The following is a 17,760-nucleotide window of genomic DNA, read 5'->3' on the forward strand; positions in this document are numbered from 1 at the left end:
AACCTGCTGGGGGATCAGCTTTGAGTGAATTCCAGCTGTACAGCAGTGAGCAAAGTAGAATATTTACTCCATTACATTGAAATTAATCCTGTAACATAAATGGGTTTGTAATTTACTAGAAACTTATATAGAAACTGTCTTATTCCACTTTTATCTCCAGTACCAAGTATGGCACTTTCTTAAACTAATAGGCTTCGATGTAACTGAGGTTGTGAAAGAACGGCACATTTACTCTAGAATATTTTGGTAGGTAATAGATGCCCTAAGATTTCTTTAAAACAAATTAGAATATTCATTTCAATCAGTACTAAGTATATTTTCTTTTTATTCTTTTGCATGCTTTCTTGGCTGAATGGCAATAGAGAAGAAGAAAATGAGGTAAGTATTATTTAACCAGCTACTCAGTGATTATGGAATTTACTTCTGATTACATTTCTGAGATTGAGTGAAATAAAATAATATTTCTTTTTGCTGAATTTTAGCTTTGGATCTGCAGTTACTATAGTGAACAATTTTGTGTGCTCGCAAAAAATAATGTGTCAATCCTAGAGGTATGTGGTTCAAATCCACCAGATTTTTGCTGGAAAAGGAGGGACAATCTCCTCCTGTACCAGTCAGATCAGATTTGATGGTACACACGCAAAAATAATAATTAAAAAAAGTGTAAGCTTTGAGATTTAAGAACTTTAAGGGGAAAAAAGGAGCCTTTGGTTAAGAGCTTCTATGGTAGATTTCATTTACAATAGGGATTCTGTTTCTTAAAGTAATTGGAAGCTACTCCTCTAATATAATACATATTTAAGCATTTACTTTCCTGCTCAACTGCTTACTGTATAATTTTAAAAATATATTTCAGATTTTTGTCATGATAGATAAGAAAACTTCTCTAATAAGCAAGATTGGTTAAAATAATGCCAATTAGAATAACTTGATGATGCCAAGAGTACATCTTAAATCTAGACTGGGGTTTGTTTTGTAAATTTTACTGTTTTTTTCTACACCTCGGCTGTGCCTTTAACTTATAAAAGCCTTTAGTGGTTTGGCAAATAAAAGAGGGAGTAATTTTCTTCTGAGATGTCATTGCATGTATTCACAAGTTAACTTTATGTCATTGCTTTTTTTTAGTTGAAATGCTCAAAATTTTTCACATAAATTAATGATAACTCTTTATGTTGTTTTGGCTTATGAAAAGTTTCATAGGAACTGTATTTCAAACAGAAGAGGACATCTAAACTTTGTAAATGTTACTTACATAGTTTCAGACTATAAATTAGCAGGGCCTGAGTCTGTGGTATCTAGGCAAAGATAGTAGCAGTGTACCAGGGCAGAGTACTTCCCAGGAGAGTAGAAGGCTTGGTCTTCATTGGCTTATATCATGTGATCATCTGTAAAATGAATGAAGTGAAAACTTCCTAAATGTGGAAGTCCATCATTACCTAGGGTTCTTGCTTTGAAAAAAGAAAAAGTAAATTCCTTCCATTACACTTACACCTATTGAATTGATACTCCCTGGAGTGTGCGTTACTGATCTTTGGGTTTTTTTTTTCACTGACTGTTTATATCAAGCCCTTCGTGTGATTGTATATTAATGCCTGGAAAACACTGGTTTTGATGGCTTCTGGGTTTTTTTGGTTTTTTTTTTTTTTACATTACAAACAGAATACAGGAATGACTTATTTTTGGTATTCCTTTTATCTCTATAGATATTGTTTTATAAAAAGACATCATAAAATGCATGTAAGATTTTACTCCTTTTTTTTTAAAATTGTATTATTTTTACGTGTACCACCAAATCAGATCTGTTACAGGAGGAGATTGCCCCCTCCTTCTCCAGCAGAGCATCTGGTGGATTTGAATCACGTACCTCTGGGATTCCAGTGCAGCATCTTGCCTCTAGGCCACCAGAGCTCCCTAAGATTTTTATTCTTAATAAAAATTTTTCCTGTAAAACCATTGTAAAATTGGGTAAAATTCTTAATGTATGGGGAAAAAAAGACAGTGGAAAAATACTGGTCTAGTGTTCCAGCACTTCATTTATACTATTGTCTGTACTTTTGAGCATATTAAATAGCTTTACAATAAAGACTTTTTTTAAACTTCCTAGGCAGCTTAGAGAAATTTATATCATTTCTCATTAAAAGAGGCTTCTCATTTTCCTGACTTGTAAACTTTTTAAAGTGTGATACCAGCTGTTTGTAACTGTTTATTATAGTAGTAACTACTTGTTTTGTTTATTTATAGGCAAAGATTGAAAATGTGCAGAAAACCAGTTTCATTAAAGGACCAATGTTCAAAGGTGTGGCTTCCAGTAGATTTTTGCCCAAAGGCACCAAGACAAAAGTTAATTTGGAGGAACAGGGACGACAGAAAGTATCATTCAGCTTCAGCCTTACAAAGAAAACTTTGCAGAACCGATTTCTAACTGCACTTGGAAATGAAAAGCAAAACGATGCTCCAAACCCCTCAGCGATACCTCTTCAAGCAGATTCCACCCCTAAAATGAAAGTGGATGTTGGAGATACTTTATCTACCATAGAAGAATCTTCTCCACCAAAATCAAGGGTGGAATTGGGAAAAATTCATTTTAAAAAAACATCTTCTTCATGTAACATCCAGGCCACTGCTGACTGCTGCCACAGCAGTAACGTCACCACCTCCTCCCACAGTACCATTACCAGCAGTCCTAGCAGAATCAACGACTGTAGATTCACCACCTCCATCTCCACCTCCACCACCTCCACCTCCTCAAGCCACAACATCCTCACCACCAGCACCTGTAACAGAGCCAGTGGCCTTGCCACACACACCAGTCACAATTCTGATGACAGCACCAGTTCCTTCACCTGTAGATGTAGTAGTGAAAACTCTGAAAGAATCACCACTCGCTGTCGGACCAGAATCTTTTGAAGTGGACACTAAACGGGACACTGTATCTAATAGTTCAGAAGAACACCTAACTCAGAATTTGAATGAGCAGACAGATATTCCCTCACAAAAAGAAGATTCCCATATTGGGAAGGAAGAAGAAGTTCCAGATAGCTCCAAAAGTAGTCTGTCCTCTAAAAAGTCAAGTTCTAGGAAGAAGACTTCACAATCTGAAGGCACCTATTTTGGTTCAGAATCTGATGAAGATTCTGTACGGACTTCTTCAAGTCAGAGATCACATGATTTAAAATCTTCAACATGCATGGAAAAAGAAAGAGAATCTAAAAAGAGTTTAGCACCTTTAAAAAGTGAGGATTTAGGGAAATCGTCACGATCTAAAACTGAGAGAGATGATAAATATTTTAGCTACTCAAAACTTGAAAGAGATACTCGGTATATATCTTCCCGGTGTCGATCTGAGAGAGAGCGAAGGCGGAGCAGATCTCGTTCTAGATCTGACAGAGGCTCTAGAACAAGTTTATCCTATTCTCGATCAGAACGATCCCATTATTATGAGTCTGATTGTCGCTACCATAGGAGTTCCCCTTATCGAGAGAGGACACGCTATTCTCGGCTATATACAGATAACAGAACACGAGAAAGTTCTGACTCAGAAGACGAGTATAAGAAAACATACTCAAGACGCACCTCATCTCATTCCTCCTCTTACAGAGACCTTAGGACATCATCATCTTATTCTAAATCTGATCGGGACTGTAAAATTGAGTCCTCTTACATAGAGACAGAAAAAAGAGGGAAGTATTCTTCAAAACAAGAAAGAGAATCCAAAAGGACTTCAGAAAACGAAGTAATTAAAAGGTGTTCTCCCTCTAATGATCTGGGATTCCGACGGGGGTCAATGTATTCTAAGCATGATAGCAGTGCTGCTCATTATAAATCTACCCCTTCAAAATCCAAGTCAGATAAATTGAAAAATTCTTTCTGTTGTACAGAATTAAATGAGGAACTCAAACAGTCACATTCTTTTAGTTTACAGACTCCTTGTTCAAAAGGTAGTGAAGTAAGAATGATAAATAAAATTGCTGAACGAGAAAAGACTGGATCTCCATCAAATCAATTGAATGATTCACCTACTTTTAAAAAGCTAGATGAATCTCTTATTTTTAAGTCTGACTTTATAGGACATGATAGCCATGATAGTATTAAAGAATTAGACTCTTTATCTAAAGAGAAGCATGATCAGCTGAGAACTTACTGTCCTATAGAACTAAATATAAATGGATCTCCTGGAGCAGAATCAGATTTGACAACGTTTTGCACTTCTAAAACTGAGGCTGTTTCAGTGTCTTCTGATGATAGTGCAACTGGGTTGGAGGTATCCCCTTTAGTCAAAGCATGTATGCGTTCATCAAATGGATTTCAGAATATTAGTAGATGTAAAGAAAAATACTTGGATGCTACTTGCTTGCAGCATAGTAAGTCAGAAAGCCCATTTAGAGAAACAGAACCTCCAGTGTCACCACACCAAGATAAACGCATGACATTGCCAGCTCTGACGGATTATTCCAAAACAATAGTTAAAGAACCAGTTGATATGAGAGTTTCTTGCTATAAAACCAAAGATTCAAATAAATACTGTATTTCAAACAATAGCAATCCTTCTTTGTGTCATTCTGAAGTTGAAAATATTGAACCTTCAGTTCTGAAGCTTTCTTCTCATAGCTTTATGAATAGTCATTTGGAATCAAAAACCGTTATATGTGATAATAGAAATCTGGCAGAACAGAACTCAAAACTTGCATATGAAGACTATAAGCAGTGTATTGGTACCTCTGCTTCAGCTTCTGTTAATCATTTTGATGATTTATGTCAGCCTGTAGGGAGTTCACGTATTGCTTCATCTCTTCAGAGCCGTCCACCAGGAATAAAAGCAGACAGTTTAACTCTCTTGCAGTATGGAGAAAAAACACCTCCAATTTTGGATTCTGTGCTAATGAGTAAAAACACAGAGTTTAGGAAACATTCAGGGGAAGAAATACTAGAAGTGGATAGTGGACTTCCTGATTCGAGAAGGGACTTTTCTTCCTGGGAAAATAGACATGATAATGGGCTATCTGGAAAATGTTTGCAAGAGGCACAAGACGAAGGGAATTCCATATTGTCTGATAGAAGAGGAAGACTGGAAATCTCTTTAGATGAAGGAGAAAGAGGACATGCACATATTTCAGATGATTCAGAGGTTGTATTTTCTTCTTGTGATTTGAATTTAACCATGGAAGACCATGATGGTATAACTTACACCTTAAAATGTGACAGTAGTGGCCATGCTTCAGAACTAGTGTCTACTGTCCATGAAGATTATTCTGGCTCTTCTGAAAGTTCAAGTGAAGAAAGCGATTCAGACGATACAGATTCTGATGACAGCAGTGTTCCTAGAAACCGTCTTCAGTCTGTTGTGGTTGTGCCAAAGAATTCTACCTTGCCGATGGAAGAAACAAGTCCCTGTTCTTCCCGGAGTAGTCAGAGTTACAAACACTATTCTGACCACTGGGAAGATGAGAGATTGGAGTCAAGGAGACATTCATATGAGGAAAAATTTGAGATCACAGCAAATAAAATTTGTCCACAGGCTGAAAAACTCTTTCTTCATAAAGGTGTAGAGAAGAACCCAGAAATTTCTTTTATACAATCCAGCAGAAAACAGATGGATAACCACCTTCCTGAAATTCATCCTCAGAGTGATGGAGTTGACAGTACTAGTCATACAGATATGAAATCTGACCCTCTAGGCCAAACAAATTCAGAAGAAATTGTAAAAGTAAAAATAGCTTCTAGGCAGCAAGAAGAACTGCCACTTTATTCTTCTGATGATTTTGAAGATGTCCCAAACAAGTCTCACCAGCAGACCACTTTCCCTAATAAACCAGATAGTAGACTGGGGAAAATGGAGGTGAGTTTTTCTTCTTGTGAGATAACACGTGTGGATGGCTCCCACTCATCAGAAGAGCTGAGAAACTTAGCGTGGGACTTCTCTCAACCAGAAAAGCCCACTACCACCTATCAGCAACCTGATAGCAGCTATGGAGCTTGTGGACCCAAGTATCAGCAAAGTACAGAGCACTATGGTGGGACACGTGGTTACTGGCAAGGCAATGGCTACTGGGATCCAAGATCAGCAGGTAGACCTCCTGGAACTGGAGTTATCCATGACCGAACTCAAGGGCAAGTACCAGATTCCCTAACAGATGACCGTGAAGAAGAAGAAAATTGGGACCAATGTGGTAGATCCCACTTTTCAAACCAGTCCAGTAAATTTCTTACGTCTATTCAGAAGGACAGAGGGTCAGTGCAGGCGCCTGAAATCAGCAGCAATTCCATTAAGGAGACTCTAGCTTCGAATGAAAAGAAAGATCTTATGAAAAGCTTAGAAAAAAATGATATAAAAGATAGAGGGCCTCCCAAAAAAAGGAGGCAGGAATTAGAGAGTGATTCTGAAAGTGATGGTGAACTTCAGGACAGAAAGAAAGTAAGGGTGGAGGTAGAGCAGGAAGAGACTACACCACCTCCGGGCTCTGCACTGGTTGGACCTTCCTGTGTCATGGATGACTTTAGAGATCCCCAGCGATGGAAAGAGAGTGCCAAACAGGGCAAGATGCCTTGTTACTTTGATCTTATTGAAGAAAATGTTTATTTAACAGAGAGGTAAGCCTAATTAATGCTTGTTTGACAAATTTTAACCTATTTTTGTTAAAATGTGTGTATATAGGGAGACGATAAATACACTATTTAATAATTCAGACTACTCCTCCCCTGTAAAAAAAGATCTCCAATCTTGAGGGTTTTTTGTTTGTTTGTTTGTTTGTATCTCATTTCATTACTACTTCGATTTTTTTTTATTTTTTTACTAGAAAAAGGTTTATTAAGACAGAGGCTGGTAAGTAGGCTTTGTAAAAGTTAAAAAGAAAAAGGGAGGGAAACGATCCCTTGAAAGATAAGGTTGAAACCAAATCTTACAGCATGCTTCCAGCAGAAAAGGAGAGAAAAAGTACTCTTTTGATTCTTAAAGTATGATTTAAGCCAGTTTTCCCTCCAGCTAATTCTTTTTACATGTATGACAGAAAATGAAATAACCACAAGAAAATAGTTCTGTGAAAAAAAGTCTTTTTCAGTAGTCATAAAGCATTCTTATAGAATAGAGTTGCTCAATATCCTTTAACCTTCCCTTCTTGTTAAGTGTGGAGTTATACTGTTAACCCTAAGGCTGTTAGAATCCTCCAATGGCTCTGTAGGAAAAAAGATGACCATTCTTTTGTTGATTCACAGCCTTGGAAACCCAGTGGAGGGTCAGTGCCGATAAAAAGAATTAAAAATGTGTTTTAAAGTTTATTTAAAAAAGAAAAGCCCATACTTTTATTTTCCTACCCGTCTCCACCTTTTTAAAAATGACCCTCCCGATAATCCTAGTTCTCATTGCTTTAAGTAAGCATTCAGAGCTTAAAAAAGAACAATAAAAATCTGTGAACAAGATTTTTTAAAAAGTAATTAGGTTCTGCTAGAAGTTTATCCCTTTTAAAAAGATTTTCTTATTTTAAGATGTCCAGGGAAGCCACTTAACAATTATAATCATTTCTGTGCAGTTGTGATTTAGGTTTAAATTAAAAATATTGAATACTTTAGGAATTACATTAATAGACCAATGAAATTTAAGAGGTCCTAGTAAAAGTAAATAAACCTAATTAGATTGATCTTCCAGGGTTTAAAAATAGATAGATTTGATTGTTCGAGGTATTAGAAGGCCTTTCCAGGCGAGCTCTGGTGGCCTAGTGGCAGGAAACTGTACTGCAATCCCAGAGGTGCGCAGTTCAAATCCACCAGATGCTCTGCTGAAGGAGGAACAATTGCCTCCTGTACCAGTCAGATACAATTTGATGGTACACACATAAAAAAAAAAAAAAAGAAAAGAAGAAGAAGAAGGCCTTTCCAGAGTTGAAAACGTTTATATATACAGTATTTTTGAGCCCCTGTTGTGTGTGAGGCCTTGAGGAGCCAACAAGAAGACAATTGTAAAATTAGTAGAATGAAAAATACATTTTTATGTTGAATATCTGTAATAATCTTTGCCCTTTAGTCCTAATCTGGCTCTCTGGAGTAGTATAATAAAGACCTAAAGCTGCTGCTGATTCCTCAGCATTACAGTTCTTTCATACCTGTTTTCACCTCTTGTCATCTTTGTACTCATTAAGCATATCTGGATGGGTCGTTCTTTTTACACAAATTTAATTGAAATTATCACCACACATTTAATGAAACTAGAATGAGGATAAAACATACAGTGAAGATTAAAGTAGATTAGAATTAGATTAAGATAGCCACTTAGAGCAGCCTTGTTTCTCATTGTCTGATAGTTGATGAGTTAGTTATAATTCCCTAATCTTCTTAAGAAGGATCTGTTAGTCTACCACCCTTAACTTTTTTTCCCCAATAAAAATGAGGGCAACAAAGAAGCACATTTTCTTTCTTGGTAAATTTTGGCACAGATTTTTATTAACCCAGTCCATCCTGAAAAATTTTCTCATCTAGAGTTGGCTTGTCTACATTAGGAAACTTCAGTCCTCTGGACCTTACCTAATTTTTATGTAGCGATCCTTTTTTCTCTTCCATTAATTATTCAGTTTTTTTAAAAAAACAAGGTTTTTGTAAATATGTTACTGACAGATTCTTTTCTAAGATTTTAGTAAAAGTTAATAAATACTCTTAAATTCAAGACTTTTCAGCATGTCCTTTTCTTCAGCCTTGTACCCCAGTTATTATTTGTTCATGAGGACTGGTTCTGAAATGACTATTTGAAACTCATGAGCTTTCCTTTTCTCTTGAGCCAAATATATGCGCTGACACCTGAAATAGATTATAATCTGAGGCTTAAGTAACACGATTTTGTAGATCAGAGCTGAGTTCCAAAATTATAAACTTCAGCTCGTTGTCTTCTGGCCTGTCAGGACTAAGCTTACCTCCTCTTATCTTTTTGTAGTATAGTTCTTAGTGTTTTCAGTCTTAAAATAGCTGATGATACTGTCTTTCCTTTGATTGGTCAACATGTAAGAATCATGAAACTAATTGTATTTACCATATGATCATGAGTACTGTATCATGACCACGAGATTATTTTTTTTTAATATGTTTCTCTAAAATTTTCCCAATAGAAAGAAGAATAAATCCCATCGGGATATTAAGCGAATGCAGTGTGAATGTACACCTCTTTCTAAAGATGAAAGAGCTCAAGGAGAAATAGCATGTGGGGAAGACTGTCTTAATCGTCTCCTTATGATTGAATGGTAAGTAAATTAAAGAATGTTTTGCTTTATTCACTTTAATTACATTATCTAAATAGTAAAAAATTATTAATGAACAGAAGAATCTTTTTGTTGATCATGGAGTTGTTTTTGTTTTTTTTTTTAAAAAGAACATTTATTGCTGTGAATTGACAACATTTTGAAAATAACCAACTACCCAATAAGAGGAAATAGCACTCTAGGCACAAAATATCACACCTCCTTCAAAACTTGTCGCAACAAAAATTTCTAATAATGTATGTTATTTATATTGTAAAAAGAAAGCATAATATGCAGGTCAGTACCATTAGCAGTTTTGTTTTCATTCCAGCTGTCTTAAACATGACTAGAAAAATAATTAACAAAATATCAGCAGTGGAATTGTTTGGGAATTGAAAAAAACAAATGTTTATTTTCTCCTTTATTCTAATACAGAACCTTCTATGATAAACATTTGGCAATTCTGATTAAATTTTCATGTTCTCTTTCATGTGTTGAGAAGAATCGGCATTTTATAAATACCCACTCTCCAAGTCACACCATCCCCTGTGGAGATTCCACATTGAGGCTATGACCTGGGAATTAGTTAGTTCTCAAACCAAGGGCCACTGTATTTAGAGTAAAAATTTCCTGCAGAGATACTATAAAGGACTCCAGTGAGGGTTTTAAGTTGTATTCAAAATCCAATAAAAGTGCTACAGGTTGGAAAGCTGAATGCAGCCAGTCTCCATGTTAAGGGCAAGATCTGAAGGAGTAATTTTAAACAAATTATCAGGTGTGTAAAAGAAAACACATGAGAATACATGTTTCTTTTCCTTGCATTCTGATTTTATAGTAAAATCTATAGAAGCTCGAACCAGTATAAGGTAGAAACCTATCAGAACAGAAAAATGCAAATAGTAATAGAAAACTTAAAACTACATCCTTTCAAAATAGAAAATCTTGAAAATCTTACCATTTAAATAGTAATAGAAAACTGTTAAAACGGAATCCTTTCAAAGTTGAAAATCTTGTGAGGCTCAGAAAAGAAACAAAACAGCGCTTTGAGTTGTCTCTCATAGGTTTCACTTGTAGTAAATAGATTAAACTACCTGATATAATAAGTGTTCTGCAAATAATTGTTATTCATTCTAACATAGTAATGTTTTATCCCATCCTCCTCTTTTTCTCTTTGTAATGTGTAAGTCCTGGAAATAAATGCTTTTTTGGCTTGGGGCTAGGAGTTTTGTTTTGTTTAATATTTAACTGTATGAAAATAATATTGTGAAATGACAAAATGTGAACTCTCTCTTTAACCTTGATGTCTGTACTTAAAGTATTGTTCGAGGAAAATTTTAATGTACATGCTAACATAGATATTTCCTATTTTAATGTTTAGAAAGCATTTTACTATATCTACATTCCCAGATTGTATCTCTCCCCACTGAATAAAATATTTTAAAAATGATTCAGATTTCTGCATATAGATATACCTAAATTTGCACCTTGTCTTGCATTACGTATTCTATTCATAGTTAGACCATAATTATTGAATTAATCTACTTGTAGACATTTGCTTGCATATTTAATAAACAGTAAACATTCTGAAGCTTTGTCTGACATACTTTGGACATGTTGCAAGGAGGGACCAGTCCTGGAGAGGGCTGGTATGCTTGGGAGGGTGGAGGGACAGTGTAGGAAAGGAAAACCCTTGATGAGATGGATTGATTCAGTGACTGGGATAAGGGGATAGATGTGTCAGAGACAGTAAGATTGACACAGGATAGAGCAGAGTTTAGGGCTGTTGTACATAGGGTTGCTATGAGTTGCAGGTGACTCAAGGGCACTTAACAACAAACATTTACAAAATTTGCTATCTTTCATTAATAATTGATTAAAATTATATGCTTTTTAAATAAAGAATATCCATAGTATAAGTTGTTGTTGTTATGTGCCGTCGAGTTGTTTGCGACTCATAGCGACCCTGTGCACAACAGCCCTAAATCCTGCTCTATCCAGTGCCAACCACACTGCCTCTGACACACCCATCCTGATTACCCTAGTCACCGAGTCAGTCCATCTCATAGAGGGTCTTCCCCTCCTGTGCCGTCCCTCAACCCTCCCAAACATGATGTCCCTCTCCAAGAACCCGTCCCTCCTGGCAACATGTCCAAAGTATGTCAGACGAAGCCCCAGAATCCTTGCCTCCAAGGAGTAGCTTGGTTTAATCCTCTCTAAGATGAATCTGTTTGTTTTCCTGGCAGTCCATGGTACATTCAGTACCCTTCTCCAGCACCACAGCTCAAAAGCATCCACTCTCCTTCTGTCCTCCCTAGTCATTGTCCAACTCTCTGATGCATAACAAGCGATTGCAAAGACCATGGCCTGTATCAGGCGCACCTTAGTCTCCATAGAGACACTGTTGCTCCTGAGTACCTTTGAGAGGTCCCTAGCAGCAGACTTTCCCATCGCGATACGCTTTTTGATTTCCTGACTGCTGGTGCCAAGAGTGTTGACTGTGGAGCCGAGCAAACTGAAGCTGTGAACACTCTCAATCTCTTCGTCATCTATCCTGACGCTGCAAATTGGTCCAGTGGCGAGAATCTTTGTCTTCTTGACATTGAGCCTCAGTCCATACTGATGGCTGCAGTCCTTGACCCTTCGCAGCAAGTGCATGAGGTACTCCTCAGTTTCAGCAAGCAGGGTTGTGTCATCTGCATAACGCAGATTGTTAATAGATCATCCACCAATCCTGATGCCACAATTCTCCTCATAGAGCCCAGCCTCTCGGATAATCTGCTCTGCATACATGTTGAAAAGGTATGGAGACAGGATGTATCCCTGGCGCACACCCTTCCCAATTTTGAACCATGCAGTGTTACCCTGCTCTGTTCTGACTACTGCCTCTTGGTCCAAGTATAGGTTTCACATTAGCACAATTAAATGTTCTGGGATTCCCATTCTTCTCAGAGTCAGCCACAGTTTGTTATGATCCACACAGTCAAATGCCTTTGCATAATCAATGAAACACAGACATTCTTCTGGTATTCTCTGCTTTCAGCCAAGATCCATCTAACATCAGCAACAATATCCCTAGTACCACGACCCCTTCTAAACCCAGCCTGGACTTCCGGCAGTTCTCTGCTGATGTGCTGTTCTAATCGTTTTTGGATGATCTTCAGTAGAATCTTGCTTGCATGTGAAATCAATGACACTGTTCTGTAGTTTCCACACTCAGTTGGGTCACCTTTCTTTGGAATGGGAACAAATATAGATCTCTTCCAGTCAGTTGGCCAAGTGGTTGTTCTCCAGATTTCTTGGCACAACCTGGTGAGCACATCCAGGGCAACATCTGTTATCTGGAATACTTCAATTGGTATACCATCTATTCCTGGGGCCTTATTTTTTGCTATTTCCTTCAAAGCAGCTTGAACTTCTTCCTTCATCACCATAGGCTCTTGCTCATATGTTATTTCTTTAAATTCCTCTGTATCTGCCAATTCCTTTCTATATAGTGACTCAGTATATTCCTTCCATCTTCTTTTAATATTTCCTGGATCGTTTAATATTCTGCCCAAAGCATCCTTGATTACAGCAACTCTAGGTTTATTTTTAATGTGAAAATGTATTCTTTCAGAGCTTATTTTTCTTTATGCTCATGTGTGAAACTCAGCTCATTGCAGTTGAATCAGAACCAACTGACAGCCGACCCTCCAGTGGGTTTTCAGAGGCTGTAAATCATATGGAAAGCGATTACCCACCTTTTCCTCAAAGGGTAGCTAGTAGATTTCAGCCACCTGGTTTTGCGTTGGCAGTGCAAGTCCCTAACCACTCAGGTACTAGAGCTTCCCTACTCATGTTATAGTATTACAAAAATAAAATAGGCACTCCTCAAATACATAAAAAGATGAAGTATTTTTGGTATTCCTCATTTAATCTAAAAGTAGAGATGATAGAACTCATAAGAAGAGGAGACATAGAATTAGAACTATGCTTTTCTGGCTTGGTTGTGCTGGTAGCGTAGTAGTTAGGGGCTGTACTGCTAACCCAAAGACAGCCAATTTGAACCCATCAGCTGCTCTGAGGGAGAAATGTGTACAGTCTCCTCTCGTGCCATTTGCAGCCTCTGAAAACCAACTTGGAGGGTCAGTCAGCTGTGAGTGAGCCAGTTCTAACCCAGCAGCACATAACAATAAACGAATCTGAAGGACAAAATTTTTTTCTTCATACTAGTCTCAATTCACAACTAGTCGTAGTTCTCTGTTGCCTTTAAAGTTAGGTTCAATATTAGCTTGATATTCACAGCCCTTCAGAGTATATCATCATCTTGCCTTGCCTTCTTCAGTAACTCCCTTTTGTATCACTTTTCCTTACTGCTTCGCCCCACTCTTCCAATAGACATTGTTTACTCTTTTGTATACAAACAGGCTATCGTTTTTGTCCATATACCGTGCATCTGTATAGATTCCATTTTAATCTTCCGTAAGAGCTTTCCACCACAGCTCAAAGGCGTCAATTCTCCTTCTATCCTCCCTAGTCATTGTCCAACTCTCTGATGCATAACAACAAGAGCTTTCCATGTTTACCTCATTTTAAAGTGAACATTCAGCCCTTTGAGCCACTCTAAAAACATTGACTACCAATTTGATAATGTGTGGTAATGTATTGGAAATGATTTTGCAGTTTCTCTTGTTTGAATCAGTACTAAAAGCTTTTGTATCTGCCAGCTTTGGAATTCTGAGAATTTATTGAATGTGTGTTTTTACTATTTTTGCTAGGAGATGAGCCTTGCTGCTTTTTATTGTATCTCTTCTGAGCAAGAGTATATTTAATAATTACTTTTACTTAATGCAAATGTGTATCTTCTGCTGCATCCAAAAGACCAAATTAATAGCATATAGAATGGGAAAATAAAGGAGGAAGGTAAAGGAATAGGGTATAATTTACTGCAGCGGAGTTGTCAGAGAACTACATGCTTATGTGCAGCCTTACATGCAGTAATATGTCTAGGAACCTAGGTTGTAAAAGACCTTTTCTGTCATGACAGGATGACAAAGCTGTTCTGTGGCTATGATCTCGACAAGTGACAGTGTAGACAGTTCTGGCAAATCTCATTCTGGGGACTGAAAAAATGAAACTGAAGGTGACTTACTTTGGAGTTAACTATACACATGTCCCCATATGTTTAGTTAACCCACCAGTGCACTCTCAGATACTTATCCTAGGGTGTTCTGGTAGCCTGTTAGTAAGCAGCTGCACTGCCAGCCCATAGTGAGGTGGTTCAAATCCAGCTGCTCCTCTGAGGAAGTAAGATGGGCAGTCTCCTCCTATGCTATTTACTGCCTCCACAGTTCTGCTGGATGGTCAGCTGTGAGTCGGATGTTTTTGGTGCTTTTGCTCCTTAGAAGAATTAATTTCCATTCATCTCTTATTTCAGTTCCTCTCGGTGTCCAAATGGGGATTATTGCTCCAACAGACGGTTTCAGAGAAAACAGCATGCAGACGTGGAAGTGATCCTCACAGAAAAGAAAGGCTGGGGCTTGAGAGCTGCCAGAGATCTCCCTTCGTAAGTTACTTGTTTGCAATTACATACATTTCATTTTTGTGTCTATGAACTTGGTAAGATACTTTCTAGGAAAGCAGTTTATAATGCTACACTGAGATTTAAGAAAGCATATTTGCAAAATGACCATTTGGTAGGCGGACTGAAAATGAGAAAATTTACTTTCATTTTAGGAAATTAAAAATATAAACAGAAACTTCTGATAAATGTGCATGTGTCTAAATATAAAAGATTTTTGTCAGTTGTGGCATTTTGAATTAGGCAAGTTCTTACTTGTCTAGTAGTTCAATTTCTTTTCGTTCCAAATTACTTAACTGTATGTAAGTTCTAGAATTTCTCTTAACAAGGAATGGGTAAATGAGTGAAGACAGACTATTAGCCTATATAAAATTGTGTTGGAATTAATAGAAAAAAAGTAGAGAATTAAAACTCACTTCATGAAAATACTCGGTGAAAATTTGTTGCATGAAGAAATGCTCCCCTCCACCTAATTCACTTTATTTTCTGCTGTATTCAATATTTCTTTGAAACTCTTGCTTTTCTAATATATGTTGTTGTTATATGCCATCTGAGTTGCTTGTGACTCATAGCTACCCTATGTACAACAGCCCTAAACCCTGCTCTATCCCTTGCCAGTCTTATTGTCTCCACCATGCTCTTCCCCATTACCCCAGTGACAGAAATCAATCCATCTCATCAAGGGTCTTCCTCACCTGCGCAGTACCTCCACCCTCTCAAGCATGATGTCCCTCTCCAAGAACTGGTTGCCTCTCTGCAACATGTCCAAAGTATGTGAGATGAAGCTTCAGAATCCTTGCCTCCAAGGAGCAGCCTGGCTTCACCCTCTCCAGGACAAACTTGTTTGTTTTCCTAGCAGTCCATGGTATATTCAGTACTGTTCTCCAGCACCACAACTCCAAGGCATTCTCCTTCTATCATCCCTAGTCATTGTCCAGCTCAGTGATGCATAGCAAGTAAAGGCAAAGACCATGGCCTGTATCAGGCACACCTTAGTTTCTAGACTCCTCAGTACCTTGGAGAGGTCCTCTGACAGCAGACTTTCCCAGTGCAGTTCATCTTTTAAAATTCTGGCTGCTGGTACCAAGAGTGTGGATTGTAGAGCCAAGCAAACTGAAGCTGTCAACAGTCTCAATCTCATCAGCATCTATCATGATGCTGCCAATCGGCCCAGTGGTGAGAATCTTTTTCTTGACACTGAGTTTCAGTTCATATTGAAGGCTGTAGTCCTTGACCTTCTGCAGCAAGCACTTCAGGTCCTCAGTTTCAGCAAGCAAGGTTGTGTAATCTGCATAGCGTATTGTTGATTAAGTCTATCTCTGATCCAGATGCCACACTTCTCTCCTCATAGAGTCCAGCCTCCCAAATAATCTGTTCTGCATATAGATAGAAAAGATATGGTGAAAGAACACATCCTTGATGCATACCCTTCCCAATTTTGAACCATGAAGTTTTTCCATGCTCTATTTTGACAGTTGCCTCCTGGTCCAAGTAAAAGTTTCGCATAAGCACAATCACAATCAAGTGTTCTGGGATTCCCCATTCTTCTCAGAGTCAGCCACAGTTTGTTGTGATCCACACAGTCACATGCCTTTACAGTCAGTGAAACACAGCCATTCCTCTGGTACTCTCTGCTTTCAGCCAAGATTCTGTCTGACATTAGATATAAACCCCTAGTGCCACGGCCTCTTCTAAATCCAGCCTGCATTTTAGGCAGTTTTCTGTTGATGTGCTGTTCCAGTAGTTTTTGGATGATCTTCAGCAGAATCTTGCTTGTGTGTGATATCAATGATATTCTAATATATAGCATGATAATTATTCTCTTAAAGAGCATGTACATTTAATGCCTTTTCATTAAACGTGTAGACAGACGTTTCATTGAAAACTTTAAAAACACATTAAGGAAGTATTAAGTATTAGTATTTGCTGTATTCTTGTGCTCCTTAGGGAGTCCTGGTGGCTTAGTGGTAAGGAATTTCCCTGACAACGCATAAGTAAGTGGTTCAAATCCACCAGCTGTTCTGTGGGAGAACGATGAGTAGTCTTTTCCTCTGCAATTTATTGCTTCTGAAAACCTGCTGGAGGATTAGCTATGGATCGGTTCTTAGTAGATGGCATATAACAACAATTATTGTTGAAACTTTGTTTTGCATACTTTGGTTGCATACTTTTGGATGAGAAGGGCCAGTTCTTGGAAAAAAACATCATACTAGGAAATCTGAAGGGTCAGTGAAAGAGAAAGACCCTCAGTGAGATGGATTGACAGAGTGCCTGTCACAGTGGACTTGAGCATGACGGAGATCCTAAGGATGGGTTAGGATAGGGCAAGGTTCAGATCTCTTGTTCAGGGGGTTGTTATGAGTGGTTACTCAGTGATACCTAACAACAGCAGTGTGTGTGAGAGAGAGAGAGAGATTGTGGCACAAAGCATTTATATCCACTATATAATTCTCTAATTTTGCTTTTGAAGTTTGATGTTTCAATATAGTTATTCTTATTCTTTGTTTTATCATTATCATGTACACACAATACATACCACATTTCATTAGTTTCTTCACATGTACTTCAGTGAACGTTTTTTAACTCTTTCCCCAAATTATCCTGCCATCATCAGCATATGTTTAATATTACTCCAAGTAAACTTGTTCATTTCACTTTCTTAGCAGCTCTGGTAACTACTTTTTATTTTTGCAGATTTCCTAATTTGAAAAAAGTAACATCATGGGGGGAGGGGTGGGCAGGGAGAAAAGTGCAACAATGAATGAATGGAAATCCAAAGTCATTAAAATAAACAAAAAAAGATAAAACAAACAAAAAGTAACAAAGTAGTGTCCCTTTTCTTGTCTGTCTTGGTTCAACATAAATGCTTCAAGGTTGTATCTGATATAAATTAATTCGTCAGTAATTTTAGTCATTTCATTTGCTTTATTTACTAAACATAGTGTTTTTAAAGTTTTTCTTTTTTTTCTATAATTATATTTTATT

The 17,760-nt window shown here is 37.6% G+C and overlaps 1 protein-coding gene across 1 annotated transcript in view; it reads left to right on the plus strand.

The window, feature by feature from the left end:
- Nucleotides 1–368: 368 nt before the first annotated feature.
- Nucleotides 369–17,760, plus strand: part of SETD2 (SET domain containing 2) — a 94,439-nt gene continuing 77,047 nt past the window's right edge. The window contains 5 exon segments of the mRNA XM_006893034.1: nt 369–378; nt 2,242–2,586; nt 2,588–6,588; nt 9,087–9,218; nt 14,632–14,760. Of these exon segments, the coding sequence (XP_006893096.1) occupies nt 2,287–2,586; nt 2,588–6,588; nt 9,087–9,218; nt 14,632–14,760 (4,562 nt within the window). The 5' untranslated portion in view covers nt 369–378; nt 2,242–2,286.

This window comes from Elephantulus edwardii, unplaced genomic scaffold (assembly GCF_000299155.1).
Source record: "Elephantulus edwardii isolate Elephantulus edwardi_28Jun2011 unplaced genomic scaffold, EleEdw1.0 scaffold00121, whole genome shotgun sequence".
NCBI lineage: Eukaryota > Metazoa > Chordata > Mammalia > Macroscelidea > Macroscelididae > Elephantulus > Elephantulus edwardii.